This window comes from Odontesthes bonariensis, chromosome 19, assembly GCF_027942865.1.
Source record: "Odontesthes bonariensis isolate fOdoBon6 chromosome 19, fOdoBon6.hap1, whole genome shotgun sequence".
Classification (NCBI taxonomy): Eukaryota; Metazoa; Chordata; class Actinopteri; order Atheriniformes; family Atherinopsidae; genus Odontesthes; species Odontesthes bonariensis.
This window is the reverse complement of record NC_134524.1, coordinates 23,226,103-23,244,867: the sequence shown is the minus strand read 5'-3', so window position 1 is coordinate 23,244,867 and position 18,765 is coordinate 23,226,103. Positions and strand designations below refer to the sequence as shown.

At 42.2% G+C, this 18,765-nt stretch overlaps 1 protein-coding gene across 1 annotated transcript; it reads right to left on the bottom strand.

The window, feature by feature from the left end:
- Positions 1-807: 807 nt before the first annotated feature.
- LOC142368715 (uncharacterized) lies at positions 808-5,243 on the bottom strand. Its single transcript, XM_075450905.1, has 5 exons — positions 5,166-5,243; positions 3,651-4,546; positions 3,262-3,314; positions 2,032-2,080; positions 808-1,003 (listed from the first exon to the last, which is right to left on the bottom strand). Exons 1-5 carry the CDS (start codon positions 5,241-5,243, stop codon positions 808-810), a joined length of 1,272 nt encoding a protein of 423 aa, XP_075307020.1.
- Positions 5,244-18,765: the final 13,522 nt, after the last annotated feature.

Below are 18,765 nucleotides of genomic sequence, written 5' to 3'. Positions count from 1 at the left end.
TTTCCTCATTTTTACATCCCTTCATTCATTTGCTTTTTTTAAACACTTGTTACTACTTATTTAAATTGGCTAATCTGACAATTCTTCATGCTGCTTCCTGATTTTTTTGGGGGGTTTTGTCAGTGAGGTTCTCCCTATTGTGAGCGGCACAAAGGGAGCTTTGAGGAACTCTTAAGGAAATAATAACTGTTGGGACGTAGTTACCACAAGAACACAATGTAACTAAGTCTGTGCAGAACATTTTCCACTGAAATGCTAAGGGTGCGCCAAACAAAGTCAGCTTAAAACTAAAAGGAACAAAAACAGCCTGAAGCAAGTTTAAATCAAATCAGCATTTGAGTTTATATATACAATCCAATCAAGTATAAGGGTATCGTGTGCACATTCTGCCACCAGGTGTTCTGGGTATGTTGTGTAGCCATCGGAGCAGAAGAAGAAAAGTTGTGGATTCGAAACATCAACGTGTAACGCACGACTGAGAGCATCTGAGACAGCAACAGAATGTCTCCGTTTGGTAAATCCGCTCAGCACCTGATTGTGTGAGTAACTGAGCAGTTGTAGAAGCAACAAATAGATCAATTCAGTTGTCTCGTGTTAAATGTATCAATTCAAAGTACCGTTAAACTGCTTAGCTGCCTTTTCACTCAGTGTCGCCATGACGTTTGGACTGAAATCCGTTCACACAGCTGATTCCAACAAAACAGACATTTGAACCCGTTTCACAGCTTGAAGTTGAGCCTCGTGCCCTTTTAGTGTTGGAACAGCCTTTAACTTTCAGCTTCAGTTATAAAAGTCACCAATGACCTCCTACTCTCCTCCGACTCCCTCACCATTCTCCTCCTCCTCGACCTCAGTGCTGCCTTCGACACCATCAATCACTCCATCCTCCTCAACCGTCTGCAAGCCATTGGCATCTTCAACTCCGCTCTCTCCTGGTTCACCTCCTACCTGTCTGAAAGACTCCACCACATTTCCATCAACAAGCACAAATCCCTCACCACCCCTGTCTCACACGGAGTTCCAAGGCTCAGTGCTCGGACCAATCCTCTTCATCCTCTACATGCTCCCACTAGGTCACATCATCCGCCACCATGGTCTTCACTTCCACTGTTATGCCGACGATACTGCCTCACCGACATCAAAGCCTGGATGAATCACAACTTCCTCAAACTCAACAGCAATAAAACTGAAATGATCATCTTTGGCCCAAAATCCACCCTCCCCACCTCCGTCACTCCCTCCCCCCTGGTCATAAATCTCGGCATCATCATGGACCCCACACTCTCCTTCAAATCCCACATAAATCATGTTCCCAAAATAGCCTTCTTCCACCTCCGCAACATTGCACGCCTTCACCCAACTCTCTCCCCCTCAGCTGCCGAAACACTCGTCCATGCCTTCATCACCTCCAGACTCGACTACTGCAATGGCATCCTGTATGGCCTCCCCTCCTCTGCTCTTCAAAAACTGCAATATGTTCAAAACTCCGCCGCCCGACTCCTCACTCACTCCCCCTCCAGAGAACACATCACTCCCATCCTTCATCAACTTCACTGGCTTCCAATAAAACAGCGAATCAACTTCAAGATCCTTCTCATCATCTACAAAGCCCTCAACAACCTCGCACCTCTATACCTTGCAAACTTCCTCCACCGCTATTCCTCCACTCGACGTCTCCGCTCCTCTGATGCCAACCTCCTCACTCCCATCACCAAGACCAAGCACCGCACCCTTGGGGACAGAGCCTTCCCCATCGCCACCCCTACCCTTTGGAACTCCCTGCCCCCCGTCATCCAGAACTCTGATACACTCCCCTCATTCAAAAGCCAGCTCAAAACCCACCTGTTCAAAATCACCTACAACACCTGATAAAAAATATCTTACAATGAGATCTTTAAGATATGATGGAGCTCGGTCAATAAGAGCTTTATATGTGAGGAGAAGAATCTTAAATTCTATTCTGAATTTAATAGAGAGCCAATGAAGAGAAGCTAAAACTGGAGAAATATGATCTCTCCTGTTAGTTCTCACCAGAACTCTGGCTGCAGCATTTTGATCAACTGAAGGCTTTTCAGAGAATATGTGGGACAGCCCAATAAAAAAAAAATGACAGTAGTCCAATCTTGAAGTAACAAATGCATGGACTAGTTTTTCTGCATCACTCTGAGACAAGATGTTCCTGATTTTAACAATATTACAAAGATTAAAGAAGGCACTCCTAGAAACCTGTTTTATATACGAGTCAAATGATAAATACTGGTCAAAAATAACTCCAAGGTTCCTAACTGTAGAACCAGAAGCCAAGGAAATACCATCCAGAGCAGTGTTTCTCAATTCCGGTCCTCAAGTACCACTGCCCTGCATGTTCTCGAGGTTTCCCTCCTCCAACACACCTGATTCAAATGAATGGCTCCTGATCAGGCCACTGCACTGAATTGATCATTTGAGTCAGGTGTTCTGGAGGAGGGAAACATCGAAAACATGCAGGGCAGTGGTACTCGAGGACCGGAATTGAGAAACACTGATCTAGAGTAACTATATAGCTAGACAATTTCTCCCTAGAGCGCTCAGGTTTCAGACTGCGTTACAGATATCTGGGTCTTTGGGGAAGATGCTGAGGGTCAACTTTCCCTCGTAACCAAACACATTTTCTTCAAAAATATCTCTATAGCAAGAACATAAAAATTGGGAGAAATTTTTCTTAACAAAAAAAAAAAAAAAAACATCTTTAATAAAATGCAGAACAAAGACATACAGACGAGTGTAAAGCAACTTTGTGATCTTAACTTTAAACAAAGCATACATGTTCAGTATAGCAGAATAAAACATTTCTACTTTCAAACCGATTACATATTGTTCTGTTCATCAACTCACAATTGTTTCCATGTTTGTCTTGAACAGTGGGAGATCTGTCCACAGTTAAAAGTCCCAACAAATTATAAAGCACTTTCACTCGTTCTTCAAACATGTGCTACCCAAAGAAAATAAGTCCTGACAAGAGAAGGTGGTAATCGACAAAGAAGATTTTTAATTTGAACAAAGAAAATGCTTCTGATTGATAGTTCCTGTTGCTGCTCCCAGATGAATGTCTGCCGTATCAATCATTTCTCTGCAATGCGAGTACATTGTTTTTTTTTTGGTTTTTTTTAGACTAGATAATGCTGTGAAAGCTGCCCCACATTGACCATAGCTGTAAGGTTGCTCTGCAGTGTGAGTATGTTGGTGTGTCTTTAGATTAGCTACTGTAGTTATGTTATGGTTTCTCTCCTGTATGAATACGTCTGTGTGATTCTAAGTGATCACTCTGACTAAAGCTTTTACCACACTGGTCACAGAATTAAGGTTTCTCTCCTGTGTGAATAAGTTGGTGTTTCTTTAGATTACGTAATAGAGTGAAACCTGCCCCACAATGACCACAGCTGTAAGTTTTTTCTTCCATGTGAATATGTTGGTGTGTCTTTAGTTTAGCTACTGTAGTGAAAGCTGCCCCACACTGATCACAACCGTATAATCTCTCTTCAGTATGGATACGTCTGTGCAATTGTAAGTTATCCTTCCTACTAAAGCTTTTACCACAACAATCACAGCTGTATGGTTTCTCTCCAGTGTGAATATATTTGTGTAAATTTAGTGAATTCTTGTGAATGAACTTTTTCCCACACTGATCACAGCTGTATGGTTTTTCTCCTGTATGAATGCGGCTGTGTGATTTTAAGTAATCGCTCCGACTAAAGCTTTTACCACACTGGTCACAGCTGTGAGGTTTCTCTCCTGTGTGAATAAGTTTGTGTTTATTTAGTGTACCCAATTCAGTGAAAGCTGCTCCACACTCACCACAGCTGTATGGTTTCTCTCCAGTGTGAATACGTCTGTGTGATTTTAAGTAATAGCTCTGACTAAAGCTTTTACCACACTGGTCACAGCTGTGAGGTTTCTCTCCTGTGTGAATAAGTTTGTGTTTATTTAGTGTACCCAATTCAGTGAAAGCTGCTCCACACTCACCACAGCTGTATGGTTTCTCTCCAGTGTGAATACGTCTGTGTGATTTTAAGTAATAGCTCTGACTAAAGCTTTTACCACACTGGTCACAGCTGTGAGGTTTCTCTCCTGTGTGAATAAGTTTGTGTTTATTTAGTGTACCCAATTCAGTGAAAGCTGCTCCACACTCACCACAGCTGTATGGTTTCTCTCCAGTGTGAATACGTCTGTGTGATTTTAAGTAATAGCTCTGACTAAAGCTTTTACCACACTGGTCACAGCTGTATGGTTTTTCTCCTGTATGAATGAGTCTGTGTGATTTTAAGTAATTGCTCCGACTAAAGCTTTTACCACACTGGTCACAGCTGTAAGATTTTTCTCCTGTGTGAATAAGTTTATGCCCCTTAAGATGGGAAGATGTAGTGAAAGCTGCCCCACACTGGTCACAGCTGTAAGGTCTCTCTCCAGTATGAAGCCTCTGATGATACCTCAGATTTGATGATCTTTTGAAACCTTTCCCACAGTGCTTACAGCAGTGCCATCTGGATCCCTCTTGGGCCACATGTTTCTGCAATGACAAAGAAGAAGAAGACTTAGATCATTTTGAAGTTCAGACAAAAGAGTTCTTAAAGCTAATCTACGTTAACCAATATATTGTAACTGGACCTTGACAGACTGAGCCACACAGATCTCAATATCTTAGATCAAACGTGAACGCACTATCAGCACTGTTCTGATGTGTTCTGCACACGTTCAGCTTTTTAAGCAGTAAACTCTTGCTTTTTGCTCTTTTACTAATTATTTTTGTCATGATGAAATTCTGAAAAGGAATCAGACAAACCTGTCATCCAACCATTAAAGACCCAGAATTACTACCACCACCAGGTTCAATTCATGTAACCCAAAGACTTTAAACACAAATAATGAAGATAAGCTCCTGAACCTCTACAGTCTGAAGACAGAGCCAGAAAACATCCCACCACAATATGCCCACTGATTTTCTTCCAGCAGATCATTCAGCCTGCAGCATATGTTCAGTCTATGCACATCTGAATCTCAGAGAGGAGATAAAACCAGGAAACACTTTGCCATTTTTAACGAGGAAAAACACAAACTGTGACACTTTTTCCACATTCGACGGAAAAGCAGAATGAGTGGAAATACACTTGACCTTGACACTCACTGACCTGTAGCCCGGTGGAACCGGAGGATGAGCTGGCTCTGTTCCTGGTGGAGGGGTTCGGATCCTGGTTTTGTGGCTCCATTCTGGTCCTGGTCCTCCGACTGATGGACTGTCTGCAACTGTTAGTACATACAGTAAGATCTGTGAGCTGTGGAGTGCAGCATAGATATGTATAGAATGGCTAGATGTGTTACGTCTGAGTTTAGAACGTCCGCACAAGTCGGCCATCTTACCACAGGCAAGCTGCCTGGCAGGAGACAGTCAAACCTGAGGTAAACTGAGTTACGGTAAGTGATCTGCTCCGACGCTATAATTCTTAACTCGCAGAAATCTTAACGCTTTTGCACCGTTTGTTTTCTAACAAACGTAATATCTGTGGTAATAATTCTGGATGAGTGAATATGTTGAAACTGCGGCTTTTTCTCCTCGAAAAAATTAACTAAATTGTTTAGTTGTGTACCAAAGTTAGTGTAGCTAGCTATCTACAGCTACCAAGTCACTTTGGGAGCAGGGCAGAATTAGCTTTCTTGTCAATATAATACACACACGATTTAACTATTATATATATGGATATCCATGTAGACGGCGCCGCGGATGGCTGCCTCGGTACTTCGCTCTCTCGTGTTTTTTACGTTTTTGTGCATTTGTCGTGTTTTCTGTGCTCCTTCTCTGGTCACTTACTCCAGAGAAGAACTCCTAAACATTGGTATAACCACCAGCAAAGTTTTTTCTTCGGTTCTCATCGATCCGGAAAACTTAACAGAACTACTCATTGGAGGAGCAGCAGCTCTCTGTGGTCTCCGCTGGAGACGCCGGACACATCGGGGGAAGCGAGCCGGCGCACTTGTCAGATTGCGGCAGCGGGGGTTTCGCACTGCGCTCCCGTCTATTCACCTGGCCAACGTCCGCTCTCTGGCGAACAAGGTGGACGAACTGCAGCTCCTCAATACAACCAACACGGACTTCAACAGATCTGCTGCCTTGTGCTTCACCGAAACCTGGCTCGGTGAGCACATCCCGGACACTGCTCTCTACCTGCCTGGATTTCACCTGCACCGAGCGGACCGGATAACGGAGCTTACGGGGAAAACGAGGGGAGGCGGAATCTGCTTTTACATTAACGAAGGTTGGTGTACTGATGTCACGGTCCTAAACAAATCATGCAGTCCTCAACTAGAAACACTCTTCATCAACTGTAAACCGTTCTATTCGCCGCGGGAGTTTTCCTCGTTTGTTCTGGTCGGAGTCTACATCCCTCCCCAGGCCTGTGTTACTGAGGCGTTACAACACCTGGCCGACCAGATTAATAACGTGGAGAAAAAACACCCGGACTCTCTGCTCATTGTTTTGGGGGACTTTAACAGAGCAAACCTCAGCCACGAACTGCCAAAATATAAACAGCATATTAAGTGTCCCACCAGGGACACAAACACTCTGGACCACTGTTACACTGTTTTTAAGAACTCATATAACTCTGTCCCCCGTGCAGCCCTGGGACTCTCTGACCACTGCATGGTTCATCTTATCCCGACCTACAGGCAGAAGCTGAAATCTGCTAAGCCTGTGGTCAAGACGGTGAGGAGATGGACCAACAACGCCAAAGTGGAATTACAAGCCTGCTTTGACTGCACTGATTGGAGTGTTTTTGAGACTGCAGCCTCAGACCTGCATGAACTGACTGATACCGTGACATCTTACATCAGCTTTTGTGAGGACATGTGTGTGCCCACCAAAACCTTCCGCACATAACGCAACAACAAACCCTGGTTCACTGCAAAACTCAGGCAACTTCGTCAGGCCAAGGAGGAGGCCTACAGAAGTGGGGACAGAGTCCTGTACAACCAGGCCAGAAACACGCTGACAATGGAGGTGAAAGCAGCCAAGAGGAGCTACGCTGAAAAGATTAAAAACAGCCTTTCAGCCAACGATCCAGCGTCAGTGTGGAGAGGCCTGCAGTCCATCACCAACTACAGGAGACCATCCCCAAACACTGCAGCGAATCATCAACTGGCTGACGAGCTGAATGTGTTCTACTGCAGGTTTGACACATTCACACCTCTCCACCTCCCCCCCCCCCATTGACATCACCTGCCACTCTGCCACCTCTCCCCTCTGACCCCCCACCAGCACTCACGATCTGTGAAGAGGATGTTCTGTCAGTCTTTCACAGACAAAAGATCAGGAAGGCACCCGGCCCAGACGGTGTGTCACCTTCCTGCCTGAAGGTCTGCGCTGACCAACTGGCCCCCCTCTTCACCCGGATCTTCAACAGATCCCTGGAGCTGTGCGAAGTCCCCTCATGCTTCAAACTCTCCACAATAATCCCGGTCCCCAAGAAACCCACCATCACAGGACTGAACGACTACAGGCCTGTTGCCCTCACATCTGTAGTCATGAAGTCCTTCGAGAGACTGGTGTTGGGGTACCTGAAGGACATTACAGACCCCCTGCTGGACCCCCTGCAGTTCGCCTACCGAGCGAACAGGTCAGCGGATGATGCCGTTAACATGGGACTGCACTACATCCTGCAACACCTCGACTCTGCAGGGACGTACGCCAGGATCCTGTTTGTCGACTTCAGTTTGGCGTTCAACACCATCGTCCCAGCCATCCTCCGCAACAAACTCACCCAGCTCACTGTGCCCTCCTCCACCTGTCAGTGGATTACAAACTTCCTGACTGACAGGAAGCAGCAGGTGAGGCTGAGGAGCATCACATCCAGCACCCGGACCATCAGCACAGGTGCCCCCCAGGGGTGTGTACTCTCCCCACTGCTCTTCTCCCTTTACACCAACGACTGCACCTCAAGAGACCCGTCTGTTAAACTCCTGAAGTTTGCAGATGACACAACAGTCATCGGCCTCATCCGGGACGGTGATGAGTCTGCATACAGACGGGAGGTTGAACGGCTGGTCTGCTGGTGTGGTCAGAACAATCTGGAGCTGAACACGCTAAAAACAGTGGAGATGACAGTGGACTTTAGGAGAAGCCCCCCCACTCTGCCACCCATCACCAACAACGCAGTGTCTGCTGTGGAATCCTTCAGGTTACTGGGCCCCACAATCTCTCAGGACCTGAAGTGGGAGACCAACACAGTCACTACCATCAAAAAGGCACAGCAGAGGTTGTACTTCCTGCGGCAGCTCAGGAAGCTCAACCTACCTAAGGAGCTGCTGATCCAGTTTTACACCGCCATTGTTCAGTCTGTTCTCTGCTCATCCATCACCGTTTGGTTCGGATCAACCACCAAACAGGAAAAAAAAAAAAAAAAAAAAAAAACAGACTGCAACGGACAATAAGGTCTGCAGAGAAGATTATTGGTGTCAGCCTGCCCTCCATCCAGGATCTGTACCTGTCCAGAGTCAGGAAACGGGCAGGTTACATCTCTGCAGACCCATCACACCCTGGACACAAACTGTTTAAACTCCTCCCTTCTGCAAGGCGCTACAGAACTCTGTACGCCAAAACAACAAGACACAGGAACAGTTTCTTCCCTCAGGCTGTCTCCGTGTTAAACAGCTAAAACCGGACTTCAGTGTTTCATCCTTGCACCAATTTGCACTTCTGATTTAATCTTGTTCTATGTCTATTTTTTTGTAATTGTTGCACTAAAGAGAGTGAGGTGTAACCGGAGTCAAATTCCTCGTGTGTTTTAATGTATGTTGTAGTGTTCCTTCTAGGCTTTCTTGAAGTCAGAATATAAAATTACGAAGTTTAATCACTGCATTCGCCAAGGAATGCATTGCAGCATGGGCTAGCAAGAAGAGCACAATATGGTAACAAACTTTGGAGGAAAGCAGCACCAAGAAGATATGATGCACACACAGACGCTACGAAGAAAACAAGGTAGGGGCATAGAGGTTTAATTTAATCATTATGTCCGCCGTGGCATCATTTTGATATCATGTCATGTCCTTCGCGTAGGGTTTTATTGTTGTCACTTTTACTATCGTAACACTACAGTTATGTCTCTGGCTAGTCTGGCTTTCGAAAGAGACTGCGCACATTTCACGGTATGCAAACCTTTTGATCTGGTGGTAATTTATGACAGGGCTGCTGTAGTGATTTCTAACTTTGTAACTCAGTAATATGTTATTGAATTGACTACTGGTCTTGCTGATATTTTACAGTAGCCTATCTTCGCTCCATATTGGTTTGCATTTAGCTCTGGTTAGCATAGTTGGGCTACTGTTCTGGTCACTCGAGTTTCTATTGTTTTATTAGTCAACTTCTTTCTCTCTCTGTATTGAGTTTAATGGGTGTTTATTCTGGTCAAAGAGTGCTTGTGCATTTGTTATGGTGCACCGCCATTAATGTGTATGTTTTACAATGGATTATGGTGGATAATGGTGCGCTGTCACCAATGTGTATTTACTGATTAGGGTGCGCCGTCTTGCGTTGGTCACTGGTCTCGGGTTTCGGGCGGGCTAGGACACAAATATTTTAATTAATGTCGGGCTCGGGTCGGATTTGAGCACTTTTCTGTCGGTTGCGGGCCGGGCTCGGACAGAAAAATCCGGCCCGAGCCAGGCTCTAATATATATATTAGGGCTGTGACTCGATTAAAATTTTTTAATCGCGTTAACTACAGGCTTTGAAATTAATCGCATATACTTTATCCTTTAGAAAATTAACATTTTCAACAAACACAGAACATATCCCTATTTGAAATCTGAATGTAGCATGCATGAAAACACAGTATATAGAATCTTGGATGTTAAGCTGCATTGGAAGCTTTCACCGGAAGTACTGGCGCACACACAAAAGCTCTCTCCAGACATATCTTTCTTTCATTCCGTCCAGATGAAATTTAATGCCACTCTTTGAAAATCGGCAAAATTTAAGACATTTTAAGACCTTAAAAACGTACTTTTTATTTAAGACTTTTTAAGGATCCGCGGAGATCCTGTAATGGCGGTATGGACAGATCCACTTGAGGGATGGGGGCAGGGGGCGCAATCGTAACACGCACCTGCTTCTGAACTTGTCCTGAAGAGGCAAGGTCTGTGCACCCCCCCCAAAAAAAAATGTATACAATACATTACGAGCCACATGGCCATTAACGGGCTGCTAGCAAATGTAGATGTGGACCAGCCCACCGGGCTGCCCGGTCGCACAGATTGCCAGGTTGAGGTGATATTTGAGGCTTGATACGCTGCGGTGATACGCGAATTCCTTGTTGCATAATCTGCACACAACCATGCTCTTGTCGACGCTTCCATCCGTCTGTATTAAACAATAAATAAATAAGAATAAAAAAAAAAATTATAGTGTGCGATTAAAATACGTTATTTTTTTTAACGCGCTAATATGTGTGTAGTTAATTAATCAAAATTAACGCGCTAAAGTCCCAGCCCTAATATATATATAATATACACACATGATTTTCTTTCTGGTCGGTTTGTTAAAAACATCTTTTACTATGATTTCTATAGGAAATTGTTGAGATAAATATTCTTGAGATGCCGGACGTTTGTGCCGCCTATGGCTGTGTTAACCGCCGTTGTCTCGAAACAAGAGCTCGAGGGATCACCTTTCACCTGTAAGTGTTATTACAAAATTATGATTTATTTTCAGGATAATCATGTACAATACAATTCCTGATTGTTAACATAATCACTGAATGTTTGAAAATTGTTTGGTTACCTTATTCTTAAAATACACATGCATACAGTTGTCCCCAAATTATGTGTCCTTGCTCTCAAATGGAAAGATGGATTAAAAATTATTTATAATAATAATTACATCTGGGTAGATTTCTCACTTTCCCGCCCCCGAAAGGTTTCCCAAAACGGGAGATAGGAGGTGGAAGTGGGAAGTTGCTTTAAGAAGGGACGGTTTTGTTGCCAATGACCGGACACTGATCTGCAGTGACCACTTCAAGGCCGAGGACTTTGACCGGACAGACTGTCCGAATTAAAAATGGTGTTGTGCCAACCATTTTCAGCTTTCCAGCTCATCTTCAAAGGGTATGTGTATCATTAATTTTTAGCTCTATAACATATATATATATATATATATAAAATGTGAGTATAAATATTTAATGTAACACTTATTTTTTGGTTTGTTTCTGCAAGTTCTAAAATGTGGTGTATAAAACTTCTTTCTGTTAGTCGGTAGCAATAAGAACCACTGCCACTTCAAGAAGAGCGGAAGACAGCCTGATGCCTGATGATGTGAGTATTTGCATATTGAATGTCACAAACTAATGACAGCACCATGTGGCTTGTAATATTAGACACACACACACACGTGTGAACATTGAAACTACCCTCAAAAATATGCTGTTGGGTTTTCAGTTGAGGAATAATGTACAACCCCTGGCAAAAATTATGGAATCACCGGCCTCAGGGGATGTTCATTCAGTTGTTTCATTTTGTTAAAAAAAAAAAAAAAGGAATCAATCAATTCTGAGGGAAAAAATTATGGAATCACCCTGTAAATTTCCATCCCCAAAACTAACACCTGCATCAAATTAGATCTGCAAACAAATGAGGAACGAATGGGAGGAAACTGGAGTCAACGTATGTGACCGAACTGTAAGAAACCGCCTAAAGGAAATGGGATTTACATACAGAACAGTTCAGTTCTCAGGGAGCTTTAATCTGGACTGAGGCTTGCAACTGAGAAGATGTGATGGTTCAGTGGGGGAATGATCTAGTTCTGTGTAGCGAACAGCACATCAGCAGGAGCTGTCTGACTGATCTGAGATACTCGGAAGTAAATACATGAAGTGGACCATTCTGAGGCCATCATTTAAATATAAAGGAGTGTTTTTCGGGCATCAGAAGTGCTCGTCCAGTGATTCATTCCAAAAAGCTGCTTTTGTGAAACCTAAAGCTTAAGAAGGAAACTCTCAGACCCTTAAACTCTGAAATGTTTTTCAACCCAAATAACCTACAATCTCCTTTATTTTGATGCTGAAATTATCTTAATTGGTACACTTATGCGTCTTGTTGAAGAGTAAAAAGGGATCTTTTGTCGTGCTCAGATTAGAATATCAGCTCCTAAAAGTTGCACAGATCCTCCTAATAAAGATCATTTTAACTCCAGATGTTTATGAGTAAAGATATGTACAACCTTATGTGGTCAGTCCTTTTTATTCGTGGATAAAAGAAAATATTGGATATGTAAAGGAAAGTCAATAATGAAGCTTTCATGAGACACTTCTGAAGAGTACAGTCAGTCCTTTAATGGGTTTCTGAGTTTAAATATGAGAAATCAGACACTGAGGATAACTGTGTATTTGTACTGCTCGTGTGATACTTTCCTGTCTTTAGAATAATGCTATGACTCCTATGCAAACAACATAAATTCTTAAAGTAATAAAAATATTAATATTGACCATCATTAAGTCCCATTTCAAGATCCAATCATGAAATATGACATAGTATGTACATTAAAATCACATGTTTTCGCTCTACAGTTCTATCAAAAAGCTTGGTTTGAGGCTTGTATGTTTCCGTAAAAAAAAAAAAAAAAAATCACGTGACTGATGACAAACGAGGCCTCGGATTCAGTGTACACGTCACCGATTCATTTTGAGCGTCACTATCGCATAAAAAGGGTTTGAACCTCGCGGCACTTCGAGGGTTTTGAGTTGCCGTTTGGTATTGGTGAGAGGTAGAGTGTGCGTTGGTTGTATCAGAGTTAGTGGTTAAGTTCAGTTATTATATCAGTCATATCATCTATTATTATTATTATTATACTGCATTAGAATATATCGTAATTAGGTTAGAATAGTTATATAGGATATACAGTGAACCCTCGTTTTTCGCGGGGGTTACATTCCAAAAAGAACCTGTGATAGGCGAAATCCGTGAAGTAGTAACCTTCATTTTTTTTTTACAAATAATTACTGTACTGTGAAATAATAATTTTAATCATCAATACGAATTGAAGGCTTCAAATTGCAGAGATCAGCACCTCCCCACCGCGACCCGAGTCATTGGATTAGAACGGGAGAAAATGAAAAATGATTATGAAAAAAAAATACAAATTACAGTAGGACAAATAGTGACTCGCGTGCATTTCACTGCTCTTCTGACTGAGCCGCTGCATCCTGACTCAGCGTTTTTTTTTTTCTTCTAAAGCCCGCGGTGCAGGTGTGTTTTTTCGAGAGAAGAACATAGTTATCGGTAGTTGTTGTTGCTCTTTTTTCTTCTGGACATATTAAACCGCAACGTTATTGACACACATTTTTTAAAATAAAAACCAATAACTTGTATTTGTCTTGTTGCCCATACTGCTCTGTTACAGTTTATTCCTGACTCCCGGTCCCATAAGCACTTTCATACTCCCAGTTCCATAAGCACTGTAGTCAGTGTACATCATTGATATATTTCATTTGAGTGATCAACACCATAGCACTCAATAATACTTCCATATATGCAGTTTTCACACATTTATTTTCATTGAGACACAGTGACAACAATTGTTTATTTTATATTGCAGGATGCTCTAACTCAGGGTTAATTTAGTCTGTCATCTATTCCTTTTGCACAGCAGGTGTCACTAGAGAGACCGTTTCAATGAGGCTTCGGGTAATGAACCTTTTGGCGAACCTTTGGGCTGGAAAGCCTCACTGGTTCATGAAGCCTCGTTTTGCCATCATTAATGAGAGGAGTATGGAAAATAACAAACTTTTTAAAATCACAAAAGATTTCAGCAAAACTACAGAAAGAAGTTTAGAAAACTGCAGCTTTAGTGGAAAACGTGACAAGATGGTCAATAAAACTGTCCAAAAAGGTTAGAAGAGATGAAGAAATTAGCATTAGCATTAGCAGGACATGCTAAATGTGAATAGCAGCCAGGTTATTTGAACGATTTTCCTCTCTGGTGCATGTTCTGACTGCCCGTCTCCAGGTGCAGGAATAAAACCAATGACGCAGAGCACTTTGAAGACATTTCTGTAAATGTTTGACCGCCACATGTATTTCTTTCTGGACTCACCTACTGGCAGCTTCCTGTCGTGACGTTCCGAGATGTGCCGAGGCTCCGTTGCGTGTGTCCATAATGGAGGCGACACACAAACAAGGGGACGGCTCGCCTCCTATATAGGGGAGGAGCAGAAAATGATTACGTCAGAAGCCTCGCTACCCGGCCGTACCACGTGACTGCTTCCGGAAGTGGTGCAGGTTTTGCCGCGAGGCAGGCATAGAAACCCCTCAGTCTCCATTTAAAATGTGTTTTTTGATGGAGAGTTGCGGTCAATTCCAAGAGAGTCTGGCTGCAGACCTGATACTGTCAGGACCGGAGGTTGATTCGAAGCCTTTCAAAATAAAAGCAAATGTACCGGAAGCTCGTATTTTTAAACGTTTTAAACATTACATTTTTAAACGTTACGGCCATTTATAGGGTTATTCTACAGATAATCAATGGAGACTGGATGTTAAAACATTATTGGCCTACTCAAAACATGCATTGTTTTACTCCAGTATTTTAATTTAATTTAATTCGCAAAAACAACAGCTGTTAGTTTAGTTTGCACTACAAATTAATTTTGAAACAATAAATCTCTGTAAATACACCTTAATGTATGATGGCATAATGCCTCTGCGCTCCACCCTATTCTTTCCTTCTATACCATTATTTATCGTTAAAGGGACATTTTGTAATTTCTTCCCCCATCTAGTGGTGCAATTTTATTTTGCAAAGTCGAATGAATTTGCTCTCTAGCGCCTCACGTTTTCAAATGTGCGCTGCAACTTCTTGAACTACGGCAAGCGGAATGTGTCAAGATTCAAGAAGCTATAGCTTCAGACTCAAGGTCCATACAAACATAAAGAAATCAAGACACACAGTACAAAGGATTACATAACACACATACAACAACACTATAAATACAGATGACAGAACATGTCAAATAACATAACATCTCCTTTGGTGTGCAAGCAATGCAATTAGTCATATTCCGGGAGTTACCGGAAGTGACGTCGACGCAGCATTAGCATTAGCAGCGTTAGCAATAGGAGCATTAGCGGCGGTAAATAAACTCCCGGTAAACTTACAAACTTTCTAATGCCTCGTTTTTTGAGTTAGGAGCCAATGTGTACTACGGCAGAAGTTTGGTAGCCTGATTAACATAGAGTTTCAAATCTCTTCGAGATTCTGGTCTGAGCAAGACCATAACGAATACGATTCGAAATGGCCTGGTCAACCCGCCTCCCTCGGGTTGCTACTGGTTGTGGCCAGAAAAGGCTGTGCCTAAGCTTAAGCCAATCACACCACTCTTTCCTCTGACGTATGATTTAGCTACCAGCGGGGCTAACTGGTAGATTAAACTCTTACCAAAGCCAGTAGGGAGCAAGGCGAAAACGTCTTTCCTGTCAAGAAATGATTCAAGGGCTGTTCTTTGCTCGATTTTTAACGATAATCTCCCGTCAAACACTTTCATAACAGCATCTACAGCAGTGTCAAAAGCTTGACGCTGCTCCATGTTGATATTGAATGAAGCGCTTCCGTGTACAATCCATGGGTTGAGTGGCAGTTCAACCACGTCACTACCTTGAACACGCCTCTACCCTGGGCCGTTGGCGCTGCTCAAAGTTGATTGCTTCCCGACAAAGTGGGTGGAGTTCCCATTTTTTCGGGAACTCGAATCCACCTGAATGAGCAGTTTGCCTGAGTAAGTGTAGCAGAGCCGAAGGTGTTGCGTCACTGCGAGGGCGGAGCCTGGGTAGAAGTTTGGTAACAATCAATGCATTATTAGTGGGATCATTTACGAGATAAAATCTATTTAGCATTTTTTTTTTAAAACTTTATTAGTAAATCAACAAAATCACAGTTTACAAATGTGAGCATGACGCCAAAAAGAAGATAGCCAGGGGGAGCATAGGAATAATAATAAAAAGAAGATGACCTTCATGATGCACTTACAAAAAGAAAGCTAATGAACACAAAGACATATGTGCCAAGGAATAAAATCTATTTAGCATTAGCGGCTGTAATAAGCCATTTGGCGGAAATGACGTCACAATGAGGTCTGGCGGGGAAATCGCCATTCGAAGTGCTTTGTTTCCCTCTCGGCATTTCGTCGTTTTTCATAGACCGGAAGGACATGGCAGCCTCCATAGAGCTTACCTGCTCTATGTAGATACAGACAAGTTATTCTTCACTCAGGAGGATAAGTGAGATTTTTGACAGAGATCTTTTTACACCAATGAGGACTTACTTATGAATGAATATGTTGATTTGAGCTAATAAATTACTTAATTTATTACATAGTGTCCCTTTAAAAATGTAACTCCCAGCACCGTGGGAGGCATTTACATATTGATTTACTCAATTCTTTTATATAGGAATATCTGTGTGTTCACAAGTCTAATATTATATTAAATATTCTAATAACATTCTATTAATATTGTGAAGTGTAGTAAGTGAATTACTGAATACCTAGTTACATGACCCAGATAACCTCTGTTGAAGGAGAAAACAGTAGACACAAAAACAAATGTCTTTTTATTTTATTTGTTGTAAGTGTTTTATTGCACAAGAACCTTTCTCCACAATTGATGCACAGTGATGCACCGCACTGGTCTAAAGGAAAAAAAGGTGTCAGCTTTTTTGTCAGAGCATGAAAGACAAATACTTTATGCTTACCTTTAAATAAAATGCCATGAGGATTTCCCCAGTGTGGGAACATTTTGATTTGATATCTCCTAATAAGGTAGGGTACACCCTGGACAGGCCGCCAGTCCATCGCAGGGCAATTCAATTCAATTCATTTTTATTTATATAGCGCCAAATACAAGAATTGTCATCTCAAGGCACTTAAATAATAAAGTCCAATTCAAGCCAATTGGAATTCAATTCATTGTAATCATAATTATTTATAAAATAATCCAATTCATTCATATAGAGCCAATTCAAAAGCAATTTCCTAGCTAAGGAAACCAACAGATTGCACCGAAACTTGTCTTCAGTCCAATCTCCCGTCCTGAGCGTGCCTGAGGCGACTGTGGAAAGGAACGACTCCCTTTTAACAGGAAGAAACCTCTGGCAGAACCAGACTCAGGAAGGGTGGCCATCCGCCTCCACCAGCTGGGGTCTGAGAAGACAGAAAAGAGGGGAAAAAACCCACTGTTACACCATTCAAAGGATACCTGTGGAACAGGGAAACACGAGTTAATGAAACTGGAGCTTCACCCAGCCAAGGTAAGTCATTACAATATTATAGATGCACTATCGCAATTTTTACATGTTAACTTTTGTTCACGCTAACTTCAGTACTTTGTTAGCGGAAGGCGGAAGAAGTGGTGTAAAAAAAAAAGAAAAAGGAATCGATTAAAACCAAAAAACTTTTGAGAAACTGTTACTTCTGAATAAAATCTCCCCCGTTTTGTACATCATTGTGTCCAAGTTATGCAAGCGTATCCAGTGTCCTCTTCCAAGTTCCACAAGCACTTTCACTGTCCTCTGACTGCCATCTTACTAGAGTGACAGAAAAACATACACAACCTGCCATATCTTATGATACTACCTTTCTGGGAGAATTTACACACAGAATACATTAAAAATATTCCATTATACACATATGTAGAGAAATGATTTGGTCATTTAGTGATTTGGTCGATTTAGAATTGTTGGAATATTTAATTCCGATCAGGATGATGTTATATTCATGTGCTTGTGTTTTATGACACTGGCCATTTAAAGTTGCTTTGTCTTGGGCTCCCAGCAGCAGCGCTCTAGCCGAGTGTTGATCATGTGATTGTTAAGTTCTTGTTGGTTCATTTGGAAGAATTTCGTTGTTAGTTTCTTTAGTTTTATTTCAGTTTGTTATCTTTTTGTCCTCTACAATGCTCATTTGCATGACTGCAGGCGTCATTTTATTGGTGAAGAAAATAAAAAAAATCAAGCACCACGTGAAGTTTAGAGTGAAGCCTCCTCCTTTCACCACTCCAAATCCTTCAGGTATTCTATCAGATGGATGAGGTTTAACATGTTAGCTTTTTGTGTGGAGAGATAAAGTCCATCAGTCAGACCAGAATCAGAATCTCTTTATTCGCCAAATATACAACGTACACAGGAATTTGACCTGGTGTAACAGCGCCACAGAACATTAAATGAAAGTTAACTTAGCAGAGGTGTTAAAATTGGCTTTGTTCTTAGACATTATGAGTGCATATTAAATAGTCCATGTGCCTAGTTTGTACTTTTCCACTCTGCACACAATATATGACCTTAAATCCGCCGTCAGACAGGGCCCCGGTATCCGGAAACATTTCATATTTATGTCCACCTTTATCTCACAGAGGTTGTACTTACACTCGACAAAGTATAATTGGACATTTGCTAGTGATGTGAGCAGGCCAACCCCCGTCTTTGTCATGTTCTTTGGATGTGATAAACGATGTGTGTGTGTGAGTGTTGTTTCAGGCGTGCATCTACTGTACCAGACCTATCTGACATACATTGCGTTTTGTATGAGCAGAGTGTAAACGTACAAACTAGGAACATAGATTATTTAGTGAACTACAGAATATGAATACATAAAGTCTAAGAATGAAGCCAATTTATAACAGATCCAAGCATAGCGAGACAAAACAATTAGCCTGGGAAAGCAGATGCACGCTTAAATCCACATTCACACACACACACAC